Genomic DNA, 27,287 nt, shown 5'->3' with positions numbered 1-27,287 from the left:
ACACCCATGTAGATGACCTCCTGTTATGAACTGCTTGTAATGACAAAGGAAAACAGAGTGTTCTCAGTAACCATTTCCCCAGGTATCAAGATAATGCCACTGGGGAAAACCAGTTTGTTAGGATGAGCAAATGCAAGTGTGACTTTACCTGTGGAGAGATTAGATGGCTATCTACTTACTGCATTTTGCAAAAATACCTCTGGCCTGCATGATTCTTCTTATGCAAATGAGAGTGAATAGGTTCTGTGCCTAAAGGAAAGAAAGAGGAGGGCCTGTCAGTGAGGAAGACATTTGCCTGCAGGGAGGACGGAATGCCCAATGAAGGCCGCCTTACAGACCAGGGTAATTTTTCTCACATAATGGGAAGTCTGGTATGAAAGCAGGTATTGGCCTTGGTTCAGTTGTTTAAAAATTTTATCAGGAACTCAGGGATCTTTCCTTTTCTTTTTAGGGTGCTGGCTTTTGCTTTTATATTCATCACCCCATGGTTGCAAGACGGTTGCTCTCATATCCAGATTTCACTTTTATTTTCAAGACCTGAGGAGCTTAAGATGCCAGCCTTTTATGAAGAAAGCAAAGTCTTTCCAGAATTTCCCCCAGCAGACCTCTGCTTGCATTTCATTGTCACATGGGCACTGCCAGCTGGATTGGAGCCTGGAAAAGCAAGAGACAGGACTATCACAATTGGCTTCGACCGGGGGTCGGCAAACTTCTTCTGTAACAGGCCAGATAGTAAATATTTTAGGCTTCGCAGGCCATACGGTCTCTGTTGTAATCACTCAATTCCACCATTCTAGCACGAAAGCCGCCATAGATAATCCATAAATGATTGAGTGTTGCTCTTTTCCAATAACACTTTATTTATGGACACTGAAATTTGATAGAACTCTCACATATTATGAAACACTATTCTTCTTTTGATTTTTTTTTTCAACCACTCAAAAACGTATGAACTAATCTCAGTTCCCAGTCCGTATAAAAACAGATGGCAGGCCTGATTTGGCCCATGAGCCCATAGTTTGCTGATCCCTGGCTGGGACCAATGACAACCCATCAATTGGATCTGGGCAAAAAGCTATGACAAAGTTGGTCTTCTAATAATTGTCTCTAAGGAAGAAGTGAATGCTGCATAGACAACTAACAATGCTGCAGTTAAGGGTTGGCTTTATTTTCTCCATGCATGGACTTCATAGAAAGTAGTTGGTATTACGATCAGGCTAAAATATTTTCATTCCTTTCTCTTTCTTCCATTTTAATCTAGAATTTTTTTCTTATTCACAAAAGAGCTTTTCTCTACTCTATTAGAGCAGCTGGTATCCAGACCCTGGTTTTTAAGTAATTAATATTAGAAAAGTCTTTGGTAGGGATATCTTTCAATCAATACGAGATTGATTACTCTGTTGCTACACTTTAAGGGAAAGCTGGAGAACCCTAAAATTATGAATTAGAAACTCTGTTCAAGTTCCATACATGTTTCACTGTTTTCTTCCTGGACTTCCAGTGGTGAGGGAAATGCAAATGGAACCCCAGGATTCCGCTTGGGCTCAATATCATTATACATTCTCCACTTAGGGAGAGAGAGGGGAAAAAAAAAATTTGCAGCAAGCAAAAAAAAAAAAAAAAAAAAAAAAAAGTCTCCCTTTTTATACATTGAATTACAAAGGCAATTTCCTTTATAGCCTACTTACAGGAATCCCTCTTAGCGTGTTGCCAACAGTATCACAACTTGTTTATTCAAAGGTTATGTGTGAATGAGAGCTTTTTGATATTAATCACGTAATTTGCTAGCGTTGCTGGGAAAAGGAAAATGTTAGCTTTATCCTGAAAAATGAAACAGCCCATTAATCAAGTTCACTCTATTGAAGACAATTATGGGGAGAGAGAGGGCAAATAAACCTTTCAGATAAGAAATTCCTAAACTGATGAAACTTTTAATAGGGTTTGGCATAGATGTCTGCACAGAAAGTGATTAACTTTAATCACCTTACAAATTATATAGATCAGGTATTTATGGATTCAAAGTTTTACTGTTTATTATTAATTGAAAACGAATCTTACTGAATGTATCAAATTCAAAAACAAAACTCTGGCATATGGACTATTTTGTCGGTATTCATTTATTATCTCCAGTTAAAGTCAAAAGGTGAAATAGATATGCATGTTCTTAAGCAACTGTTTCTTTTTTTTTTTTGGTTCCCTCAGCATTGTAGGTTTGAGACTGGGTCTCCATCAATCAAAATTAAATTCTGCAGTAGGAGGCATTTAAAATTATTTGTATAAATGTAGCTGAATGGGATAAGGTTGTGAGATAAGGGATATGAAAAATAACTCTGTTCTGAGGCAATCTGGTGCATAATAAGGGGGGGATGTCTTTTTTCTTTGTTCTAGCATGATGAATTGCAAAAATCCATTAGTCAAACACCAAGAGAGAGTTAAGTTTTATAAGCCAGGCATTATCTGAATTAGTTAATAATATGAAAGCTATGTAGGGAAAGAGAAAATTAGTCTCTTTATCCAATATTTTACGATATTGCCTCTTATTTCCTCAATTCACTTGCAAATTTATTGTTATTAAAAGTTTAAATTTTAAAATGATGTTAGTCATCAGGGAAATGCAAATAAATACCACGATGAGATGCCACTTCACACCCACTAGGACGGCTGTAATCAAAAAAGCAGAAAACATCAAGCGTTGGTGCGGATGTAGAGAAACTGGAATTTGTGTACATTGCCAGTGGGAAGGTGAAAAGCCATGAGAGAACAGCAGAAGCAGGGGGCTCAGAACCTCAGAATGTGAGAGGCAGGTATTCACAAAAGCCAGGGAGTAACACCAAACACCCCGTGGAAGATGGGATGGCCAAACATCAGGCTGAGCTCAGCTGACGCCTGGATTGCGAGAAAAAGCTTCAAGAGGCCCAACTCTTTAATAAGACACAATTTATACCAGACCTCCAGCACCAACAAGTAAAGGTAACAAAGTGTCTGGAAAAAAACTAAATTATTTTTGTGAGCCCATTCATTCTTATAATTGAGAATATAATTGATTGTTCCCCAATCCTCTCACCATATAGGGATGTAGATGGAATCGGTCTCCAGTTTTGAGTGAAATATCTTTCAGATGGAAACACTCCTCAATCCTATCTGAGCCTTAGAGACTAAAGAGTAAGATACGGGAGCAAAACACCCCTAGTGTATTGATTGTGTCCATATCCATTAATGCCTGCCAGGGTTTAGACTAAAGTCATAAGATTAGGAGAAAGACCTCTTTTCCTTCTGAATGTGATCTTGTGCGAGTTATATGGCTATTCTGATCTCTTCTTCCTCATCTGGAGTTTGCATTTGAGGATAATTATGTTTCTCTTGCCAACTTTGCCAACTTGTTTTCAAAGCTAAATGTAAAAACTATGAAGCCTTTTGAAAACTCTAAAATGCTCTGCGTACAGAAAATATAATTACAACAGGAACAAAATATTCAGAATGAAAGGGTGAAATGAAACTCGGTTCATTCTGATTTAGATCTCTGGGCCAGGCCCCAGAGCCCAGACATCTCAAGGAGCAAGTTGAACGGAGTTGCCATGTATGAGACACAATATCACCTGGGGAGGGAAAGCCAAAGAAGGGTGACACAATTTGGAGTGTCCCAGTGGTCACTTCATTTTCATCAGCGCTCAGAATTAGTGTGTGGTTTTCGGTACTAGGAAATCCATACTGTTTGATCATTTGACTAATGTCTCCAAAAAGAAATACATTTTAAAATAAGATATTTAAAGATCACTTTGGTAATTAGTCTTATTCCGAAAATGGAGAGCAACTAATCTACATTTGCCATATCTTCTCTTTATCTGAGTGGCATTTCTTTTGCAGAATAAGGACAGGAAAGTGCCTTATATAAAAGAGTGATTTGATGAATCACAGCAGCTGCTTGATTGTGACAGGCGGAGGAAAGTGTGAATAGAGATTTGCTAAGGTGTTTATAACAGTATCTTAATAAATGTCTGCCCTCATCTCCTTTTGACTCCTGCTTGTCTGGATTTCAGTCACTCACCCAAGGACAAAAGCTTTGATCTCACTTTATTTCCTCTGTTAATCAAAACACCTCAAATTATGTCTCATTCTTCATAATGACTTCCTCTCTAGAGGATCAAATGTTTGGACTTACGTTTAGTTGCAGACTTCCCAGACAGAGTGTATATGTGTGTGTGTGTGTGTGTGTGTGTGTGCGCGCGTGCATGCACATGTGCATAACAGGAAGAAAGTAGACGGCTGAAAGGGAATCAAATAGATTCGCCAATCATCAGAAAGGTTTTTAGCAAATACATTTACTGTTGTTATACTGCAATCAGAAGAGGACATGCTTTATAATTATTCTCCGGCCTATAAAGAGCTAGTGTAACTAGTATACATGTAACTAGTATACTCCAAAATCCTTGAATTTCACATAGAATAGATTCAGTTAAAATAAAGAAAAAACTTTCTAATTTCTTCATGATCATCATCCAACATGTTCACGTCTCCTGGAATCTTACACGTTGCACCTGCCACAACAGGCACATGAACTTTGGATCACTGATGCAACACGGCTGGGTCAGAAGAAATAACCAAGCACTATGATCAGATGACAGGAATGGATCTTTGAAAATGATTTAATCTACCCAAATACTTCCGTGTACCACTTTTACTTAGACCAGCTGTGTTTGGTTAGATATGCTTCATAAACTTATTCTAAAATGAAGAGTTCATGTCTTAAACGAGGTACCCAAACTGAATTTAGTGACATAGGCATTTCAGACAGTAATATCTTCCATGTATGCAATCCATAAAGAATCCATGATCAAATCTTTCCTGGCAAACTTTGTGTCTACCCTCTACTCCAAAGAAGAGATGTTTTCACAAACTCTGGATGGTTGGTTTTGGGCCATGAAAGATGTAACCTGCAGCTGGTACTTGAACATGTTATCTGCTACCCTGGATCCACTGTGAATGTGTAAGTTTAGCTAAGTCATTTGTCCCAAACTATAGTTTTCTCACTTATAAAGTGCAGAGGTCAAATCTAATGTTCTCTCTTGCTCTCTGATGTCACTACTGTAATTTCTACAAGGATGACTTTGTGGCCACTTGAGAAATAGCAGAGGGCTAACTCATCTGCAGCATCATTCACAGAGCAAAATTTTGGAACAAATACAAGTCCAAACAATAATTAGTTCTATAAACAGAAGTGACAACAAAGTAGCCAAAATTTCCTTGACTAACTTTGTAGAAGGAGATAGGCACTGCTGGTATATTCACATTTTATAAGTATCACTGACAGGGTAATTGGGAGAGTTATACCCAAAGGCATATAATAAACATGATATTGACTTTTCCATATCATGTAATATAAAATTATTCAATTAGATATTAATAGAATGCTGTAACATCTAAATATTGGCAGCATAGGACAGATTTCAAAAAACATACTTTGAAACACCATTATTCCCAAGTGAAATTTCCCAAATTGTCATTATCATAAAGTATGGGCAAAGGCACATTTACAGAAAAGTAGCCTATTGCAAAGAAAACATAAATTAGCCAAACATTAAGCGTAACAACGTATTTAAAATAACAGAGAATTTTACAAATGAAAATGGGGCACCTGGGTGGCTCAGCGGTTTAGTGCTGCTTTCGGCCCAGGGTGTGATCCTGGAGACCCAGGATCGAGTCCCACATCCAGATCCCTGCATGGAGCCTGCTTCTCCCTCTGCTTGTGTCTCTGCCTCTCTCCCTCTCTCTGTGTGTCTCTTATAAATAAATAAAATATTTTAAAAATAAATAAAAATGAAAATGTATTGTGATTATTAATTTGTTCTATGTAATTTGATAAGTTGATGCCTGCAGAGTTAAAAAGCCCATTATTATTGTGAGAATCGGTATGGCCATTACTCGCTAAAGGAGATTAGAACAAAAGGACCTACAGGAAAACCAAAGGTAATCGCACTTGTTTCTGTTCCTCACACACGTATCCTCATCTCTCTCCTTCCTCGCCAACCCTGATTCTTCTGGTAATGAATGATCTTTTATACTATACGAGAGAAGTATCCAGATGCAAAAGGCATTTCGATGCTTTTATGAGATTTTTTGGTATTTTTGAAAACAAACTAACTTGCTTGATTTTTCAGTACACATTTCCAACAATCTCATTATTAGTCTCTAGCTGCCTAGCGATACTACCAAGAGAAAGTTCTGAGAGGAGTTACTTTACTTGGAGTCTCCCTAGATGGAAAAGGAAGAGACATGATAGAAATTATTAGAAAAAGCATTTCTAGAATTCTTGAGCTATTATTTGAAACATAGAACTCTATTCTCTCCATCCGACTGGAGACCAGCTGACAGCTTTGTCTTGAATGAGCACAACTCCTGTCAAATCCAAAAGAGGCAGGAGAAAATTTCAATATATTTCAGATCAGAATAGATAGCCAGTTCTGGTCTAGACTTCAATCAGCCGAACCTGTTTTCAGCCTCTGCTGTGGTTGTATTATAAACCACTCTCTTATTTTACCACTTTTTCCCCTTACAATATAGTGATAGATTATTGGGCAACCACAAAGGACACAGTCTCAAGCTGTTCTAATCAGATCCTCCACCTCTATGACAAAAATTTAATTATTTCCAGTGGCAATTAATAGTCAATTCCCCACGCGTCTATCCTTTCTCTTTCCACCTTGACTTTCTCCTTTTAGGATCTCTAGCAACTTTTCCCAAACACCATTTGAGATATTATGTTTAACTTCTTAGATTCCTATAGGTATATATTAATGACCCCTTCATTCATCTCAAATATTTGCAACTTTTATTCGACCCAACAATTTTCTTGCTAAACAAAAGCTCTTCTGTCCATTCTTTGGAAGTAGACACAGTAAAGTCAGAGAGCAGTTGTAAAAAATTGAAGAAGTGTTTTGAAAAACTTAGGAGAAAAATGTCACAGAAATTTCAAGTTAACAGAACTTCAAATCCCAGCAGTGCTTCAGGGAGGAAAACACATCCCAAAGTTCTACAAATAACAACAGAAGGCCAATATGTGGTGAAGTGGCAGATGGAATATGAAAGCTGACTCGAAGGCCTCTCTGATTACATCCTGCAGGAAGACCACCCAAAATGACAAGGCAAGAAGGTTAAAGTCCTGGTACACATGCCTCTTTCTCTACTGCAAAACTAAGCATAACAGAGTTAGTACAATTGCATCAGCCTTTCAGCTTGTCCTTTCCTTCTAGTGTGTGGCAGCTCTAAGACTTAACCTAAGATAATCTAGCAATACCCATGAGTTTTAAATAGTAGGAGACAACTTCTAGAAATTGAAAATATGTAAATTAAGTGGCATCTCATATTCCAAAGGTACAAACAAATGAATTGGAATTACTGGAATTCTTAAATTATCCCTAGAAACCCAGTTTCTTCCCTTGTAATAGCAAAAATGACCAAGACTTAGATACATTTTTCTTTTGTACTAGAAATGGGTACAGTGAGAAAATACAGCTCTAAGGCGAAAATATCAAGTGAAAAGAGTTGCTGAATTCCCAGTCTCAACTATTTTAGAAAGCAATTTAAAAAAAAAAATCAGGTTGATCATGAGCAAATAACAGATGGAGTTCTTTCATTTACAGGGTATTTTACGTGCTACTCAGCAACAGTGTGCCAGGCTGAAGCAGCAGTGCCAGAAAGGAAAGACATGGCCATGATGGGTTTTAGAGCAGAGGGCTTTCAATTCTGGTTAAAACTATAGTTTGATTTAAAAATAGAATGATGTAATTAGTTCAGGTAGCAGGCTCTCTTAATAATTGACATTTCTACAGCCTGTTATGTAACTGCCACTAACTAGTTCTGGGAGCTTAGTTGAGTTACCTCATTTGAGGGCCTTCTGTTCTTCAGGTTGAAGGTAAATGGGTTTAACTGCCTGTTCACTGAAGTCTTTTCTGGCTCTCACAACCTAAAATTCTAAGACTTTTTTCATGCACTACCTCCGTCTTAGTCCGTGTGGGCTGCTGTAGCAAAGTACCTCGGACGAAGCAGCTTATACACAACAGTGATGTATTTCTTCCAAAGGCTGGGAACCTGGATGAGGGGGCCAGCTTGGCCACGGGAGGAACCACTTCTGGATGACACGCTGCTCACTGTATTCACCTGGAGGGAGGGGTAAGAGAATTCTTTGGTGCCTCTCTTATCAGAGTGTTAATCCCACTCATGAGGGATCTGCCCTCAAGAACTAATCATTGCCCTGCTCCCCCACCTCCTACTAACATAAACTATGGGCACATGAATTTTGGGGGGACGGCAATTTCCTTCAATCTTCTTACCTGCAGTGTGAGAGGTAGAGAATGTGATTTGGGGAAAATGGAATAGCTAGACAAATGCCAAGGTGGACGAGAAACCTCATCTCTGGACTTGGGTTCAGAGCCTGAGCGCTCACATGACACAAGATATGTGAGCACAGGACACCATGGGGACAGGCTTGCTAGCTTTGTGACCCGGACAAGTGATTTCATACCTCTGAGCCCTGCTTTTCTTAACTATACAGCTGGAATATAACCATGCACATCCATATGATGTTTAAAAGTAAAATCCTTATAGCTAAATTTATCCTTAATAAAGGAAGTAGGCAATATGTAATTATGTGGTTATGTAGTGACAATTTTAACAAGACGATCAAATTTCCTGCCCGTTTGCACCTTGTCTAGGACTCAACATTTTTTTTTATAGCTGATACCCGAATGTGCCATACCCATGTCTCTCAACAGAACAGGGTTGTGCTTCCTTCTAAGATCAGAACTAGAGTATCAGGGTCTTCTAGATATGGCCATTTTAACCAAATGACCTATGAAGCAGAGAGAATGGGCTGTGCTTGGGCTATTTCCTGACACTTATCTATAGTCCATCAATAAAACAAAAATTATGTCATCTTTTTTGGAAAGTGGCAAATCTGATGTTATAGGCAACCCTTAATGTCATTATAACTATTACAAATTGATGATGTGTCTCTTTGACTTTTAATCTCCACCTTTTTTAAAAATTTTTTTTCAATCTCCACCTTTTTAAAACTTTTTCCAATTTCTGTTAAAATCCACGAGAGCGTCAAGTATTGTTGCTATAGAAGATGTAAAAAAGGCTTATACGACACATTTGTTATCAATGCTTTATTGTTGAAAACAAAATTGAAATTCTCTGGCACATAAAACAATTATTTCTACAAAAGGAAAGCCTACAAATCTTGATAATTTATACAAATAACAGTTTCTCAAAAAATAAAACTTTAATTTAGTAAACTTGTCTTGTGCTCTATATTTTTAGCACTGTCTGCAATAATCCACCATAAATCCCTGAGCGGAGACATTTTTTGACCGTGTTCTTTAGTGCCCCCCCCACCCCCCCAAGTTGGTCAGTTACTAATAAGCCAGCCCTGTAGTGAAAGGTGTCAGGGTCATTTAGCTATTAAAGATCCATGCATTTTATGACACAGGCCCAATTATTAATGCTACTTGGGAACTGGGTCAACATGAAGTGCCTCTACTGTGTGCAATCAGCGAACCTATTAAGAACCAAGTGTCTGAAAGGAAGAACATTAACAACAAAAAAGACATAAAATGTTAAGACTAGGAAGTCATCATAGGTCAATAACTATTTAAATAAATAAAAAATGTTAGACATTGAATTTATCTCTATATCCTTATATTAAATTCCTTATTTATCTACTTATTATTATTATTATTTTTTTTAGCAATTGCCAATGCGCTAGAAGATGAAAAATACACTTCAACCCACACTTTTGGTTTGACCACGGGTTTGTTGTTGTTAAATGTTAAATATCATTCTGAAAACACAGTGATTTAGTTATAATTTAACTTTTAGCCCTTCCATGAAATGTTTACAAGGTAATATACATATTAGGAGGGCCTTTCTTATTAATGCCATCAACAAACTTCTTTCACTACATCTGGCCTTCTCACAAAAACACTAATGCCATAGGAATACTACTTTAAATTCTTTATCCCACTTTATTCGGATATGTAGCAACACATATAAGATATGGAGAAAACATAATATGATCCACTTGTATGGCATACAAGTCCAGCTTCCTTTTAGTGGGGATGCTGACCTGATATTTACAGGAAGTATTAAAGGAAAGAAGAAGAAGCTAATTTTCAGTTCCAAAGAACTGAACTTCATGAATCAGGCGTTTGGTTATTTTACTATGGTAGAATAATAAATAAATAAATATGTAGGGTACAGTCTAGCTACTTTCTCTATGAAGAAGTTGATAGTGAACTGCTTTTTGGCAAAGTTAATATTTAGTAGCAGAGTTTGCAAGTCAAAATAATGTTCAATAAAATGCCTTACTTCATTTTCCCTTGTATCATGATCCCTGGAGTGGTTACTAATAGGTAGAGAAATAAAATATCAATATGCTAGTGAAGGATAGCTTTCAACTGTGAAAAAAAGCACTTGGCAAAAGACCTAGAAACACACAGGCTGATGCTGTACTCTACTGCAGCTTAAAAGAAGTCATTTTCAACGTCTTTTAGGAAGAGCAAAATACAGTAAAAATAATTCCTTAAAAACATCAGCATGGCTGTTTAGGAACCTATCAGAAAGTAATTAGCATTTTATACCAACTCTTTCCAAAATATACAATCACTGGCAGCCGTTATTATACACTCCTTTGTGCAGACTTGATTTTTTAATCAGTAACATCTGGGAAGCACATAGCATCTTCCCTTTTGTCTAATAGCTGCTGGTTAGTTATGGAACTAGAACACTTTTAAGCTCTTTAGATTTAATCCTTATATAAGCATGCGCATTAACCAGGAATAGCCATTTCCAAAGCCTAAGCATTAATATAATTAATTCTCCTAGGCAGTTTGGGGGAAAATGTTGGTGACATTAAAAAAAAAAAAAAAAAAAATGACTGCCTGACACGGATAAGGTCTCCCCAACCCCTCCTGCAACACCAGTGTGAAGCACGGTTAGCTCAGCTCAGAACATGAGAAGCAAACGTTGTCCAAAATAAATGAAGACTGTGACATCCAAATCATAAAATGTTATGTGCATTAATCAAGAAACAACTATAGATTGACAGATCCTGACATACTAAAAAAAAAAAAAAAAAAATTTCCGTCTAAGTTTCAGAAATTGATAAGCAGGCTGTCCCAAAGAGGGAAGACAGCAGCGTCAGGACAACCGGCCAGTTCACTGGGATTCACACACCACACTTTAATCATTCCCTATTAACACTTGATCTTAATTGTTTATCAGGGCTGAATGGACACTCTGACTTCCTCTCACAGTGTTTAAGGAACAATATAATTTCTAAATTAGCTTTCAAAAATGAACAAAATTTGTAACTTGGATTCCCTCCCTGCCCCCACCCCCCTCCCACCCCCCAATGCCGTAAGATCCTGTTTTAAGTGCTCTGGTTTATAGTTCTATGGGTAACAATTACATCCTTCAGGAAGTTTCCAATGTTCCCCTTTTTGGTGTTAACGGCTGTGCCAACAGCAAAGTGAATACTCCCAGAAGTGGCAGTGACCTCAGTGACCTCTGCCCCCGTCCTGAAGTCCATACTAGCTCTTGTCATAGCACTGCTGGTAAGTTCTGTTCATTAATGAAGCCAGCTTTAAAATATGGAGGAGGACGAGGTACTGCCCTCCTGTGTCAGGTCTTGGAAGTCTTTAAACCTTGCTTTTCCATGATATTCCACAGTTTGCGGAGATTGGACTGCGTGATGACGTCATCAGGCTTGAGCTGCAGAGCCCTCAGGTAGTTGGCCTCAGCCTTCTGGAGGCGCCCATTGAGATGGAGAATAGCCCCCAGGTTCATGAGAGCCGCCGGATACTGGAAACAGAGAGGGAGGAAAATGATTAAGAGGCTTGTTTCAAGCCTTCCTTCCTTCATGGAAGACAAAAATCTTCATCCACTTATGCAAATGATTCCCTTATGTCTGGAGGCATTTTATGGAAGCAATTTAGCAATTTATACAAATAGACCAAGATAACTAGAAAGAAAAAAAAAAAATTTTCAAACAGCTGGTGTACTTTGTGTTTTAAACAGGGCAGGCAGCTAGAAAAATATTCTTCAGTGAGAAAGCATGGGTTACATACGAAAACCTAGCAACCAAGTCAGACTGTACTTTTCGAAGAAAAATAAGTGAAAAGTCCTACACTGTCAGAAAGAACTGAACTTTCTTTTTTCAACTCAATGCCAAGAAATACTAAGTTGGAGAAGTTGACAAATCTATGTCTACCCACTCTTTGTTTCCTCTTCTTAGCAATATTCCAGGCCATTTAGGCAAACATAAGTAAATAAGTTAAGAAACTGTAAAATCTTACTGATGTTTTCAGGGTAAAAACCTTGAAGAAAAATTCAAATGTAATCGCTAACATCCTTTCCAAATCTAATCCAAGTAGCTTAATGAGACAAAGTTCTCATTTTTAAGTCAATTTTTAAACTTCTAATGGCAAATATTTATTATAAATACAGCAAATAAAAACATACCAAAACAGATAAAATGTAGTACAGAAAAATATAACCTCTATAAGAAAAGTTTTATATTACTTATTTAAAAGTAGTTGTGATTTCTTGAACACAGATTTTTTTTTTGTGATGTGTGATATTTGCAAAACAAACTTATCACATGAACAGCCAAGTTAAAAAACAAATTTATGAGTTAAGTACCACTAGCTTAACACAAGGGTCTCCAGCCCAAAATTCTCAGACATTAGTTAACAACAGCAGAAGTCATTCCCAAAGGAAAAAATATGTTCCTTGCTATCTACAAATAAAGGCTGTTCTGCTCTTCTCTTGTCGCTAGAACTTTCTGGCTAAGACAGAACAGCTAATATTTTGGCAGTTATACAAATGCATATTTCAAATATCAGATAAAACTAAAAATGTTTATGCTAAGATTGTGTTTTTGTTTTACAGATGGTGTCAACTGTTAATTGTCCTGGCAACTCTGATGCAGTGTAAAATAATTCACAATTATTTTTATAATTTAGTATTTTCACAAAATGTATGCATTTTTCAGCTGAGTCCATGTGACTCCACTCTTTTCTGTAAAAACAATTACTTCTGAACCAAAACAATGCTGGGGGCAGGACTGAATAGCTCAGAGTAAACCAACTGTAAAGAGATGATCAGATTTGGATTTTAAGAGGTCTGTATTTGAATTCTTGCTCAACCACCGACTGTGACCTTGGGTGAGGTCCCCTATCATATTTTTCCTCCTTTTTTTTTTTCTACTTGAGGTATATAGCATATGCATGCTTGTGATTTTTATGCTGTTATACATACTTTAAAATTTTTATTTCAATGGCTACGTAATACGTCTCTGGATGTAGAGCAAAATTCTCTTAAGTCCTCAACTATGGGGTATTATTTTCAAACCTGTCTAGATCCTTTTTTCTTTTCCAAAAATAATGTTGCAAATATAAGCTATTCCTGACCTTCAAAAAGCTTTTGGTCAGGATGACTCCATACTTATCAAGAAAAATACAGATGGTCAATTTCTAATTTTAAGCCCCAATCCAAATAAACATAGCTCTAAATGACATGTACAATGAAGCTCCACCCTGGAAACCTAAAATAACACCACCTACTCTATGTTCCTAAAAGAACTTTGTTATCATTCCACCCATTATTATCTTGGGTTTCTTGATGCCTAGACACATTTCTGAATTATATTCCCTCATAGAGCTTAGCACAATGATCAGTAAACAGCTACTAAATGGATGGCAAAGTGTGTTCACAGCCTGAATTACTAGAGATGCTAAATAGATAAAGTATTCAGACTTCTGCTATCCTGGGTGGGAGGAGAGGATATGGGGAGGGAGGACCACGGTTGGAGACCATTCCTGGCTCACCATAAATAGAAGAGGCCCAGTGACGGGGGCTGAGAGAAACCAGATGGCTCTGTGGGATAGTCGTTATTTCTTGAATCACTTTATTATCAAAGTATCTGTGCTTAACTATAATTACAATTCAAAGGGATTATTAAAAACCCTCCAAAGTTACAGAGTCACAATGTCTAGGTACCAGTGTCAGCTCTGCCCAAGATGTGAGCACTTGGACAAGTTGATTTAACATTTGAGACCTCTGTTTCTTTTATTTTATTTATTTATTTATTTTTTTAAGATTTAATTGATTTATTTAAGAGAAGGGAGCCTGATTTGAGGCTGGATCCCTGAGATCATGACCTGAGCTGAAGGTGGACACTTAACTGACTGAGCCACCCAGGAGCTCTGAGACCTCAGTTTTTTCTAGAAATGGATGAGAACAGTATTTGCTTCATAGATTTGCTGCTGAGATTATATGAGAACACAACTTTGTTATTGTCCTTTTCTTCTTTTCTTTCTCCTTATCATCTCAAAAACACAAAGGAAAATCTCCTATCAGTAGGCCTGAGTGACCACTGAATGTAAGCGCTGTGGATCTGTGACCTGGCTCTACCTTTCTAGCATTGTGGCCTTTTCTCAGGCTAAACCTGGAAGGGGGAGATGTGAAAACACGTGGTGAAGTATGCCCAGCCACATAAATAGGCTTTACTATTGTTACTGAATTGCAGCGCGGGTTCTTCTGTCCTTGGAATACTTTGAAGACACTTTCCTGCCATCAAATGATGAAAAAAGAAAAGTGGATATTGTTCTAAAAAAAACCCCACACAATTAGGAAGTTAAATCTGTCATCAAAATGAGTTCTGAATGCTAATTATAACAGCATTCTTGGAATTACTTTAGTTTCGTATTATTTACCCTCGTATGTAACTCATTAAACAAAAAATAATCAAAAATTGACATTATGAAGTTAAAATGGGATAACAGATCCCATAAAAGTTCATATATATTCATTAGCTGTGTTTGTTAGAATAAAAATCCAACTGAACTAAAAATGTATTTAAGAATATAATACATATTTTTAAAGATTTTTATTTTATTTATTCATGACAGACACAGAAAGGGAGGCAGAGGGAGAGGCAGAAAGAGAAGCAGGCTCCATGCAGGGAGCCTAATGTAGGACTCGATCCCCAGACCCCAGGATCACACCCTGAGCCAAAGGCAGATGCTCAACCACTGAGCCACACAGGTGTCCCCCAAACATAATATTTTTAAACCTCTATAGATTTCTATGGTTGGATGTAACATTTTGGTTTGATATTGTCTAATCCTCCTACCGTAAAAATAAAAAAAAAAGTTTTTTATTTTAAAAACCTACAAACATACATTATTATGGAATGCTTTTCAAAACCTCACTATAGTTTCTTATTTGAGTGAGTGGAAACTGAGGAAATTTGCACGTATGCTCAAACGTAACCTAATTAACAGGTACCACTGCCTTAGGTAACTGAAAGTGTCAACATTTATTTTGACATAAACAATTTCATGTGTTTGTTAAAAATTTACGAATAAAACTAGATATAGACTATTTTGCTATATGGTTGTTTTCTTTCTTCATAGACAGGCCTTCCCAGCAGTGACCAGGGGTAGCTTACTGGATGCCCAAGGGACTGAGTGCCTGCAGGTCCCCTAGCCTTGCCTCTAGCTCAGGGAGCGACACAAGCATCCCCTGGAAGCTTGGTAGAAATGTGGAATTTCAAGTGTTAAATGAGCGAATCAGAATCTGAATTTTAACAAGATCCCCAGGGGGTTTTGTATGCTCATTACAATGGAGAAGCACTGTCCTAGAGGTTTTTTCCTGATCTTGGATCATATTATTTTCCAACTTTTGAGTTTCCTACAGGAGGATGAAGTCCTGTATTGAACAAAGAATGTCAGATCAAATGCCTATTCTCCCACAAAGTCAATTCTTTTGGCCACGCAGTTAATTATAGTAAATGTTCAAATGAAACTTTATTAACAGAAGTTGTAAATGACTAAATTTGACAGGAGAGGACATAAAAAGCCTTTTCATAACCAAATGGGGCCATGCAAAAGTTTTTAAACAGAATTAAAGACTACCTAGCTCTGTCACTGAAATGCAAGAAACCCAGGTGACTGACTGTCTGAAGCCACACTGGTGCCCTTGCTCTGTGCCCCCTGTGACTCATGGGCAAAGAAAGAGAAACCCAACCACAGTGGCTGATGTCTTCCCTCACACACACATCCTCTTTTATTAAAGACAGCTGATGAAATTTTCAGCATGTTAACAAAAGACAGTCTGCAGCTTGCAACCCAGTAAAATGGAGCTTGTGGCTCCGCACAACCAATGATACCGCCTCCCACTTCACAGCCCAGAGACGAGAAGCAGATCTTTCTTGTTTCCTTGAAGAGGACAGATGCTTCACATCCAAGGGGCTGACTGGTAGCCCTACTGCGGTAACAAATGACATTTTTTTCAAGTCTCTAAGGAATTATGACTTTATTGTTACTGGACTGTGGTATTTGGCTTCTTTCTCCAACACTGGAGGAAATAAGTAAAATTCAAATAATAGGTATATATTGGGGTGGAGTAAGCAAAGGCAAGTTTATGCAGGTCTGATTCTAACCTAACACCTTTGAGGCTCCCAGGGAAGTCAGCTGAGCTCACTGGGCATCCCAAGCACACAGGATTAGAAGACAAAGTTATTTTCCTAGCCTTTGCCTGGAAAGATACCCATGGAGGAGGAATCGTAAAGCCACAGGGGGAGTTAGGATTGGGCACTCATGTTTCCATTGAGAACAGGACTAAAATGTAGAACTCTGGACAGAGGATTTGGGGAGAGCCTAGGAAAAGGAAAAGGGATTGGCTGAAATGGTCTTGTTAGGCAGGAGTTGGAAATCCACACAGTGTTTGGGTTTTCTTATCCCATTAGTCCTTGTGAACCACTTCTGTTTTGTGAAGGTAAATCAATAGGCAACAGAAGCTTTGAAAAAGTGAAAACAGAAATATTTGATCAATATTTCTAATTTTATGGGGATCCCAGGGTGGCTAGGTGGTTTGGCGCCTGCCTTCGGCCCAGGGCTTGATCCTGGAGACCCGGGATTGAGTCCCACATCGGGCTCCCTGCATGGAGCCTGCTTCTCCCTCTGCCTGTGTCTCTGCCTCTCTGTCTCTTTCATGAATAAATAAATAAAATCTTACAAAATTTCTTCTAATTTTATAAATCTATTTCCATTCAAAGTGTTGCTGAATTTATTGATATAGTTGTATATTTATTGTCACATGAACTAAATAACTTTTGAGGAAGGATTTCTGAAGTTATCCAGCTATTAACAAACACACTACAAATTTGGGGGACATTTGCAAGATAACCACCTTTAACTTCTCTTCTGAATATAATTTGCAAAATTTAAATGACTTTACTCAGTCTGAAGTTTTTAATGGTTTCACACTTTTTTCAAATAGTTACCGAATAAGTTAACGAAGGCTACGTACTGCCGCTCAACTGTATTCAGTTGAAATTGGCTTAGCCAATTGAATTTACTGGAGCAGTAACTGTATCACGATGCTTAAAAAATAATGGTAAAAAACTTTGAAGAAATTATTCATGAAAAAGAGTATTTATGCATAAATTTAAAATTCTCTATTGTGCCTTGTACATGGCAGATATTTAATAAATAATTACTGAATGAAAGACTATCTGTCAGGCTATGGAAAAAGAAGTGTACCATGAACTCAAAGCTTGATACCTTATTCCTCCTGTGTTCCAGCATCATTCCTCCTCCTCTGTCTCACTGGCATGCTTATCGGTCAATGCCAAGCTAGAATCCTGAGTAAACTATCCTTGATTCCTTGCCCTCCTTCATACACACACATATATATGTACATCCAACTATTAAGTCTTGACACCTTTACCCAACTATTTCCCTTAAACTTGTCTTCTAATCATAGTCCCTTTCTTCCTACTTTTTTTTTTTTTTTTAAGATTTTATTTATTTATTCATGAGAGACACAGAGAGAGAGGCAGAGACACAGGCAGAGGAAGAAGCAGGCTCCATGCAGGGAGCCTGATGTAGGACTCGATCCCAAGACACCAGGATCATGCCCTGAGCCAAAGGCAGATGCTCTACCACTGAGCCACCCATGCATCACTCCCTACTCGGTTCAAGCCCTAACCACTATTTCTTGGATTACTTAAATAAAATTAATTTGAGAAAGAAGAATAATAAGTGAATGGGTAGCTGAACTAATTAACGGGTGACAGATTTAATGAATGAATGAACACATGAGTAAAGCCATATGCAGGATTTTTACTATAAATATTGTAGTCATACAAACAAAACTTTCAGCGAATACAAGAAAAACTGTGTACTTGCCTAGCAAATGAAAATTTATAAAGACAACTGAAACCCCCAAATGTCTCTCACTATCCTATTCCTGAACTCACCTCCATTCTCCCAAGAAAACCACTATCCTGGGACATCTGGGTGGCTCAGTGGTTGAGCGTCTGCCTTTGACTCAGGGTGTGATCCTGGGGGTCCTGGGATCGAGTCCCACATTGGGCTCCCTGCATGGAGCCTGCTTCTCTCTCTGCCTGTGTTTCTGCCTCTCTCTCTCTGTGTCTCTCATGAATAGATAAACAATATCTTAAAAATAACCCCACTATCCTGAAGTTGGTATTTATCATTCCATCATTCTGTATATCTTACAATTCTGGTTTTTTGCGTACCCATAATCAATGTATGATCTTACACATTTACAAGTTTTAATTTCATAAATTTGTCATCACCATCACCATCATGCCAAGCAGGCAGATGAAACTTGGATATTTTGCTCATCATTTTGTCTTTCAGACTTATCCATGTTGATACAGGCAAGGTTTAGTTCTTTTACATGAATTCCATTCAACGACTACCCAGTCTCTTAAGGATGAACTTAAAGGCTCTTTATAAGAGGGCTTCCATCCATGTTCTTGTGACACATGCCTATAAGGAGAGTTTTGAGGATTGGAAATGATGGGTCACAGAGGATCTGCAACTTTGCAGATATTATCAAATTGTTCTTCAGTGTGGGTGTATCCAAAGGCAGCATCAGCATGTAACAGGGGCCCATCCCTTTATTCCATGACCTTCATGACACTTGACATTGTCTGACTCCTTCATTTTTGCAAATTGAAAGTTGTAAAACAGTATCTTATTCTGTATTTGGTTTCTTTCCCTCTGATTACTACCAAGGCCAGTAACATTTTCATAAGTTTATTAGCTTTTCCCTTTTTCCTTTCAGTGATCCTCCTGTTCTTTAACATCTAGATGGAATAAGTTCTGTAAGGGTTGTCATCTACATGGTGGTACTTGAAAGGTAATTACACAGAACTCCTACTACCTCAAAACAGCCCTAAATACAACTGTCTGGCCTAGTGTTCTCCTGGTCAGGCACTTTCCCAAGACAGACAACCAGGTAAGTAAGCACTGTTTCTAAGATGAAAAATCTGTTAAACACAAAATGGGAAAATCCTTGATAGAGGTGGATTTTCAATGTGGGTGGGAGGAGGACAGAAATCTGGGCAGTGGAGAAGGGCAACAGGACCCACGACAACATTTCACAGCAACGCTGGGGAGTCTTGGATGACTGTCTGTGGGAGAAGGCTGGCGGCTCCTGGTTAGCCCCACACAGAACCGACTTTTCTTTATAGTCTGCTTCTCTGTCTTTATCTGTTTTCTGGCTTTCTTCTCAGTTATTGTTTTTAGGGACAACAAGAAAATCTGAAATTAACAATATTTTCATATTCTCCCTCTCTTTATCACCCTCCACTTCTACTGGCACTGCCTCGTCTAGAGCATCTCATCCATTCCTAAGTTTTTGTCCGTCTCCTTTTGCCCTCCTGTCTTCAACTCCTGCTTTACCTATCACCCACAGACCATCTATCTCTTTTAAAAACACAAATGGGTTTTTTTTTTTTTTAAGATTTATTCATGAGAGACACAGAGACAGAGAGAGAGAGAGAAAGACAGAGACACAGGCAGAGAGAGAAGCAGGCTCCCTACAGGGATCCCAACTTGGGACTTGATCCCGGGCCTCCAGGATCACGCCCTGGGCCAAAGGCAGGTGTTAAACCACTGAGCCACCCAGGGATCCCTCACAAATGGGGTTTCAGAAGGTCAACCTGCACCTACAGAAAAGAATCCAGGCTCTTCTGCTCAATGCTAAGAAACTGATTATTATGTGGCGCCCCAAAAAAAGCCCTCAGTGTGTGTGTGTGCATGTGCATGTGCGTGCGTGTATCTGCATGAGCCATAAGAAGAGAAACCTTCTCTTTCTGCCATGTGCAGTTTTGAGCACTCATCTTTTATCAGACTGTTTCTCTGACAAAGCCCTTCTTCCATTTTTTTTTCAACAAACTTCTGCTCATTTAAAAAAGGAGTTTAACAATCTCTTATTCATAGCTTACTTCTCTGTGTTCCCACAATACTGTCTACATACATTAATTGCAACACTTACCACAATGAATAACATCTACTTGTTATAAGCATCTGTCTTCTTTACTGGAGAGTGAAACAGACAGTGAATTTATTTTAGCTGTCTTTATAGTGCTAGTGCCAGGCTTTGGCATATGAAAGACATTCTCAATGAATGCTTGCTGAAAGAAGAAAAAAATGTTACGATTTAGCAGAAAGAGCTGACCTAGAAGAGGGTATATCCTAGCCCGATCTTAAAGTAACTTAATAAACATTTACTAAGCACCTACTATATGTCAAGGTTGCTGTCAGACACTCTAGCTAAGTGCTGAACAAGAACAATATTTTTTCAGTCTGTATATAGTTTTAGCTAACATTAACTGCACGGTTGGCATTTATCACAAACCATTAGGGGGTGTGCATACCTCTCATTTATGTGCCTCAAACCTACCGGGTCAGTGTCACTGTTACCCATTCATTGTTCTAGGCATTGTTCTAACGCTACAGGAGAGTTTACAGACGGATTCGCTGCCCCCACGGTGTTTATAGTGCAGTGCGTGAATACAAATTTTTCTACTACAGAGAAGAAATCAGACACGTCTAGAAGGGTGAGATGTGGAGGAGAGGAGAGGTTACTTCCTATGGTCATGGGCCTATGAGACACGATGAAGTGCCAGGTTGCTTCAAGTCTTTAATTCTTCCAAAATGAGAATGGCATAAAAACTTCTGAAATTGGTTGTCACATCAAAATCAGCTTGTTAACTTTTGAAAAGTGTTTTTAGCCAACTGCTGACAACACAGCCGACAATGGACAGAAGTCCTAATAGAGAAGAGTCTGCATTGCGATTAGTTCGGAGATGAAGATGTCCATAGTGAGAGCCATGCTGTAACCCTTTTGCGATCCAATCAAAATAGACCCCCCCCAAAAATCATATTAAGAAATGAAATACTGATACAATAATGGAGAGATGTCGGAAAATTCCAAGATAAAACAAGAGTCCACATGCACTGCAACGGTCTCAATTCAGCAGTGGTAGTTCTTCATAGTCATGTTTTGACTACAGTCATATTTTGAATAAAGTATCTCCGCAGAAAGATTTACCAAATTGTACACACAACAGAGGAAAACAACATTGGGAATCTAGCAATGGCCTGGCAAACTGTGACAGATAATAGAGATGATTCATTGTTATTCTCAGTTTCAACACGGTGTTTGCGTTTTTGAAATAGCCTTGAATAAAACAAAAGAGCTACAGGTGACAAGCAAGACACAACGCTGTATTAAGGGAGCAGTTTCAAGTTCTCAGTGACACATTTTATCCTGTGTGTTCAATCCTTCTCTCCTACATCTGCCCCATCCCAGTGGCTGTTGCAAGAATGTTCATTTAACTTTTATGATGGGTGTGATTGCCGCAGCGTGGAGTGCTATCCATTTCTATGGTGATCAAAATGCCAAAAGCTGTGGTTTGGGGGACAGCAAACAGTGACTGGAACAGAGTCATTTCAAAGGTGGTAGTTATTTCCAACAGACTTTAAAGTGCACATACTAAATTAAGAATATGAACTCAGAAATTAATCTTTACCGGAGATGATCCTATTTCAAAGACAGGTTTTCCTGATGTCCTTAATTTCATAAGAACATCTCCCACATGATCCAAATGAGGGGACTTAGGTCCCAGGCCACACAAGTGTCCCTCGTAGCTTTTAAGAAAAGGCAATCAGTACACCATTTATCTTGATTTGCAATGAACATGTAGCTCGTCACCTGAAGCAAAACTACAAACAAAAGCTCTACATAAAGTGAGAAAAATACGTGACCTAAATTAGTGCATGCAGATTAGAAGACTGAAAATAAGTAGAACTTACTGAAGGTAAGGACATTAAAGGAATGAAATTTAGGTAAGAATCTGTACAACAGGCAAAATCACCTCTATCTCTAAAACACCAGGAGCTGTCTGCCCTTACTACCGTGGATAGCTTCTCCCTTTCTTTGAACCAAATTCCTTGTCTGTTTCCAAATATGATTTAAACAACATAATTCACTCTACACTTTATTCGTTTCTTTCTGGTATGAAGGGGAGGGAAGAACATGTGCACGCTTTCTCAATCATAATCGTATTATGCAGAAGGATTTCCAGCTGTATGGGCCATTCACATGTGTATGTGTGAAGCATGAGTTTGAATAAAACTCATCTAATAAAATGATGCTCATCCCAAGGAGTTGAAACACATCCCTGGGATAATCATGGTGTTATTAAAATGTATCTCAGAGATATGCTGGAAGTTGAGATTTGAGTTTACGATATTTAAGAACTTAATTGTCATGGGAGGCAGAGAAAAACATTTTTTTCCCTTTTTTTTTGTGGGGGGGGGAGGGACTGGCCCTTTTTGTGATGCAAATTGATCATCTTTTTAAAAACACAATGCAGCAAGAACTAAAGGCATACTACATTGAGTGCTGAGTTTGAGAAGTTGATGAGCACTGGGTGTTTGTTATACGCAACTGATGAATTATTGAACATTACATCTGAAACTAATGATGTACTATATGTTAGCTAATCGAATTTTTTTAAAAAAAGACATACTGCACTGGCAAAATCAAAGTTACCACTGGAGTAAAGATTCAACATATACTATGACAATCAAATGCAGGAAAAATGTTTTTAACCTTATGTATGTATCACTTCCCCCACTGACTTCTGTGTTTGCCAATAAATAGTTGTAATCAAGTGGAGGTCAACTGAGAGACTCCAGTTTGCATATTGTTGAAATGACAGACTTGTTTCTGAATAGGCCTTATTGAAAATAATGATTTAAAAAAACATGGACATGAGTACGTTAGAGACCTCAAAGCAGTGGATGAAATGAAATTTAGGGTCAGTATACATGCTTGAAAGATGGGTAAGACATTTTTTTCCTCTGACAACGTGGACAGAGTGAAGAAGGGTTCATTCAAGGGTGACAGTGTCATTTGGATCAATTACACTTCAGCATGACATTAGAACGCAGCAACTGTCCACCCACGGAACGAATATGAAGAAGCGTGTTTCACAAAGAGAATTCACCACAGGCTTCACGCATATATAGCAAGTGGCAACTTTTGCTAACACTGAGTTAGGATGGACCAGATCAAACATAATGAGCAGAAACAAAGCAATTCCTACAGAAACTACATATCTTTCCAGGGACTAAAAATAAAATGTAAACATACTGTCTGATACATGGCATTCTATTTGCACTTTTATAAGACCAAGACTTTGTTGATACATGCTTGGAAAAATAATGATGCAAGGTCTTCACACATCATTTCAGAAAATATTCCATCAGGACACACCAGTCAAGGTGAAGCCATGCTCTACGCCAAGCCAGTACACTTGACAAAGTGTCACACTTGCTGAAAATATAAAAATAAACATGGGTTGTGTGTATCTAAACTCATGGCAAATCAAGGGAGGCTTAACGGCAGAACTTTTGCCACTCACACAGTATAACCTCACGTATTACCCTCAATCTCTCTACATTCAATCACATATCTTGCCTTTATTTTTGACATGTTCATACCTGAAATTGCCACATTCAGACTACATCAGTCATCTAATGTAGAGCCTGTACAGTCAGCACATTTTTATATCTTTAAGCTTTTCAAGATGGGCTTGATGACATTTTTCTACATAATAGCTTCCTCAATTATGCACAATACTGATTTTGTATTGCCTTTACCTACTCTACCAATGTCTTACCTTCTCTCTGAGCAACTCCGTCTTTGAAAATGTATACCCTTACTTTCTTGCCTCCCTTCCTTGGTCTCTTCAGTTAATATAAAACAAGGAAGCAAACAAATAACAAGCAATCAATAAAGCAATCACACGGACCCAGAGTCCAAGCAATTGCTGGCCTCAGATATATTTTATTGGATACTTATCCACCCATATACCACAAATAACAACCCAAACAAGACTTGAAAAAGAAGGAAGAACAAAATAAATTATTTTGAGCCCAATGATTAATACTCATATGCTAACTCTGATTTCTTTTAGACTCATCTTCAATACTGAGTTAGGGAACCATAATGATTATATGATACGTGTCAACTATGTTTACAAAGTCACACAGAAATACATTTTACCTCCTCACAAAAACATAAGTTTGTACCGGCAATGCAACGAACTTCAGAAAAGAAGTTAACACAGAAAAACTTGACCACATATCATCTCTACCTATGATTCATGTTGAACAAATAAAACAAAAAAGTCTTTTCTAGAAGTACAAGGCACATGTTTTTAATTCTTTCATGTAAGAAACCAGAAACAAGATCTTTTTTCTGTTATTATGTATTTGTTATTCTTAAAATAAATTATCTTATTAATACTTCACTAAATTGTAGGCCATTTATCTTATACATGTTTAATGTCCATTATATATAATAATTAAAATCCAGTTCAGTATCTTGAAATGGTTCACAGAAATTAAGCCATGCTCTAATGCCTATAATTTAACACTTGTATTTACTTTAGTTAAAGAAGATCAAGAACATTGTTAATTTCTTTGGTTCATCTAAGAGAAGTAGGAATGAAATGGTAATTATGAAGTCAATACTCTTAGAAAATTAAGTCCAGGATTCTATGGAATATGATCACTTATAGTGGCCATTTGAAAAAGCAGCCTGCAGCAGGAGTACATGTGGCTAATCTGTAGGTTTATTTGACTCCAGAACCTAAGGAACAATGAAAGGCCAGGAAGTATGGCCATCCCATGAAAAGAGGAATTGATGCATAAAGGTATCTCTTACTAAATAAATGGGATTTAGCAGAAATGAATAGATTATTTATAACAAAGACATAATAATGAAGAATTTAATGAGAAAGTCATGGATGGAGCCTTTTGCAGGCTGCAAATGGTCAAAATGATATCTCTCCTGTGTTCCTCGAAACTGTAATTTCTAAAATAAATTTGAGTTCTTCAATGATTTCAACCCCCATGGCCCATTTTCTTTTTAAAATATATTTTTTCATTCATTCAACATTTAATTTTTGAGCACCTACATTGGGAATTCAGCAGTACACAACATGGTTAAAAATCCTGGGCCTCATGGAGCTTGTATCTTGTTCCTAAGACATAGATAATAAGCACAAAAATATGAGCCAAATATATAGTATATTATATTGTGATATATAGTATATTAAAAAATACAGCAAAGAAAAGGGTGAAGGGATGTATGAAAGGAGGCCAGTCAACAAACTATAGCCTGGGAGCCATATCTAGCCTAGCCCTTTTACTAAAAAAAAAAAAAAAAAAAAAATCACAGCACATGAAGATTACATAAAATTCAAATTTCAATGCCCATAAATAAAATAAATAAATTTTTATGGAAAAAAGCCACACTTAATCATGTATGTATCATCTATGGCTGCTTTCGTGTTACCACAGCACAACTAAGTAGCTGTAGAGAGACTTCATGGCTGCAAAACCTAAAATATTTACTGCCTGGTCTGCTACAACAGAAGTATGCTGAACCCTCCTATACAATATTAAACAAGAAGATCTCTAAAGGTCTTAAGAGAAGACAGCATTTGAGTGTAGAAATGAAGGAGGCGATGGAGTAAATTGCACAAGGATCACCGCTTGTGATCACTCGTTGGTCTGACATGTTTTGAATGTTGTATCAAAAGCAGACTAATGAAGGAGTCAACTGCTATATTATAGATCAGCAATGACGGTGATGTCTTTGACAAGGAAAGGAGCAGTGGAAGTTGGCTCATGCAATTAGAAGAATGAAGCAATTTGCTGTAGTGGGAAAGACTACGGGATGAGAAGGTGTGGGAAGAAGATCATGACTTCCATTCTGAACTAGTAGCTTGAGGGGTCTGTACTAGTGCAGATACTAAGTTAAATGCCGGGTAGATTAGTCTGGAGTCCAAAGAAAAGACCCCAGCTGGAAATTTAAATTTGGGAGCCATCAGTATATCAATGCTATTTAAAGCCATGAGAGAGGATAAGATATCTGAGAAAGTGACAATATAGGGAAAAGAAGGTCAAGAAAAAAGAAAAAAAAATCAAGGTCAAGAGATTGGATAGATGGGAAAGAACAAGCCAGAGGGATGAAGGTTAGGAGGAACCAGAGCTAAAAATCTGGAAACTAAGTGAAGAAAGTGTTTCCAGGAGGAATGAGTAATCAGCTGTGTCAAATGCTACTGATAGGACAAGTAAAATTAGAACTGAGAACAAATGGATTTAATGTTGTTGAGTGTTGTTCCAGTAACTTTGACAAGAGGAGCTTTGGTGACATCACTGGAGAAAAAGCCTGCTTGGAAGAGGTTCAAATGAAAATGGAAAGTTATGCTATAAAGGGAAGGAGGAAAATGGAGTGGTAGCTAGAGGCATAAACAGGCTTGAGAGACTTTTTGTTTTTCAATTTGGGGAGTGATAACATCATGTTTAAATGTCGATGGGATATTTCAGTAGGAAGGAAAAATCTGTTAATACAGGAGAGACAGTGAAAAAGAGGGAGTGAGAGAGAAAGAGAGAGAGAGAGAGACAGGAGGCAAGTAGCTGTGGGACTAATGTCCTTCAACAGTTAAGGAATCTAGAGAAGAAATTGAAGAGGCTGCTTTGAGCTAGAAGTATAGACAGTTTATAACAATGGGAAAAAAGTATCAGTTAAAGGCACAAATGCCAATGGATGGTTAGATGTGAAGATGGAAACTTGTGAAACTTCTAATTACGTTTGCATTCTCAATGAAAAAGGATGCAAGGCTGTCAGTTGAGTGGGATGACGGGGAAAAAGATGTTGGAAATTTTAGATGAGTAAAGTGTGAGGTTATCTAGAAAAATATCAGAAAGAATGAGCTAAAAAATGATAACATGATTGCCATCCAGCCCTGAGGGCTCACCTGAGGCCAGTGTTATTGAACTTTAAAGCAAGTTGTGTTTTTCTCTAGCTATGTCTAGTTTCAA

At 37.8% G+C, this 27,287-nt stretch overlaps 1 protein-coding gene and 2 long non-coding RNA genes across 5 annotated transcripts in view; 1 reads left to right on the top strand and 2 right to left on the bottom strand.

Annotated features, from left to right (window-relative positions):
- On the bottom strand, positions 1-8,465 carry LOC140602817 (uncharacterized). Its single transcript, XR_012005738.1, has 4 exons — positions 8,328-8,465; positions 7,876-8,154; positions 357-654; positions 1-249 (listed from the first exon to the last, which is right to left on the bottom strand). It is a non-coding gene; the product is annotated as an uncharacterized lncRNA (long non-coding RNA).
- On the top strand, positions 7,882-24,711 carry LOC140602818 (uncharacterized). Its single transcript, XR_012005739.1, has 3 exons — positions 7,882-8,166; positions 19,162-19,335; positions 20,821-24,711. It is a non-coding gene; the product is annotated as an uncharacterized lncRNA (long non-coding RNA).
- Positions 9,150-27,287, bottom strand: part of TMTC2 (transmembrane O-mannosyltransferase targeting cadherins 2) — a 395,252-nt gene continuing 377,114 nt past the window's right edge. For all 3 annotated transcript variants that reach the window (XM_072772933.1, XM_072772936.1, XM_072772935.1), the window contains one exon: positions 9,150-11,859. In XM_072772933.1, coding sequence (XP_072629034.1) covers positions 11,680-11,859 — 180 coding nt within the window. In that variant the 3' untranslated portion in view covers positions 9,150-11,679. The remainder of the gene's footprint in view (positions 11,860-27,287) is intronic.

This window comes from Canis lupus, chromosome 13, assembly GCF_048164855.1.
Source record: "Canis lupus baileyi chromosome 13, mCanLup2.hap1, whole genome shotgun sequence".
Lineage (NCBI taxonomy): Eukaryota > Metazoa > Chordata > Mammalia > Carnivora > Canidae > Canis > Canis lupus.
The sequence above is the reverse complement of the archived record's forward strand: the minus strand, read 5'-3'. Positions and strand labels throughout refer to the sequence as shown.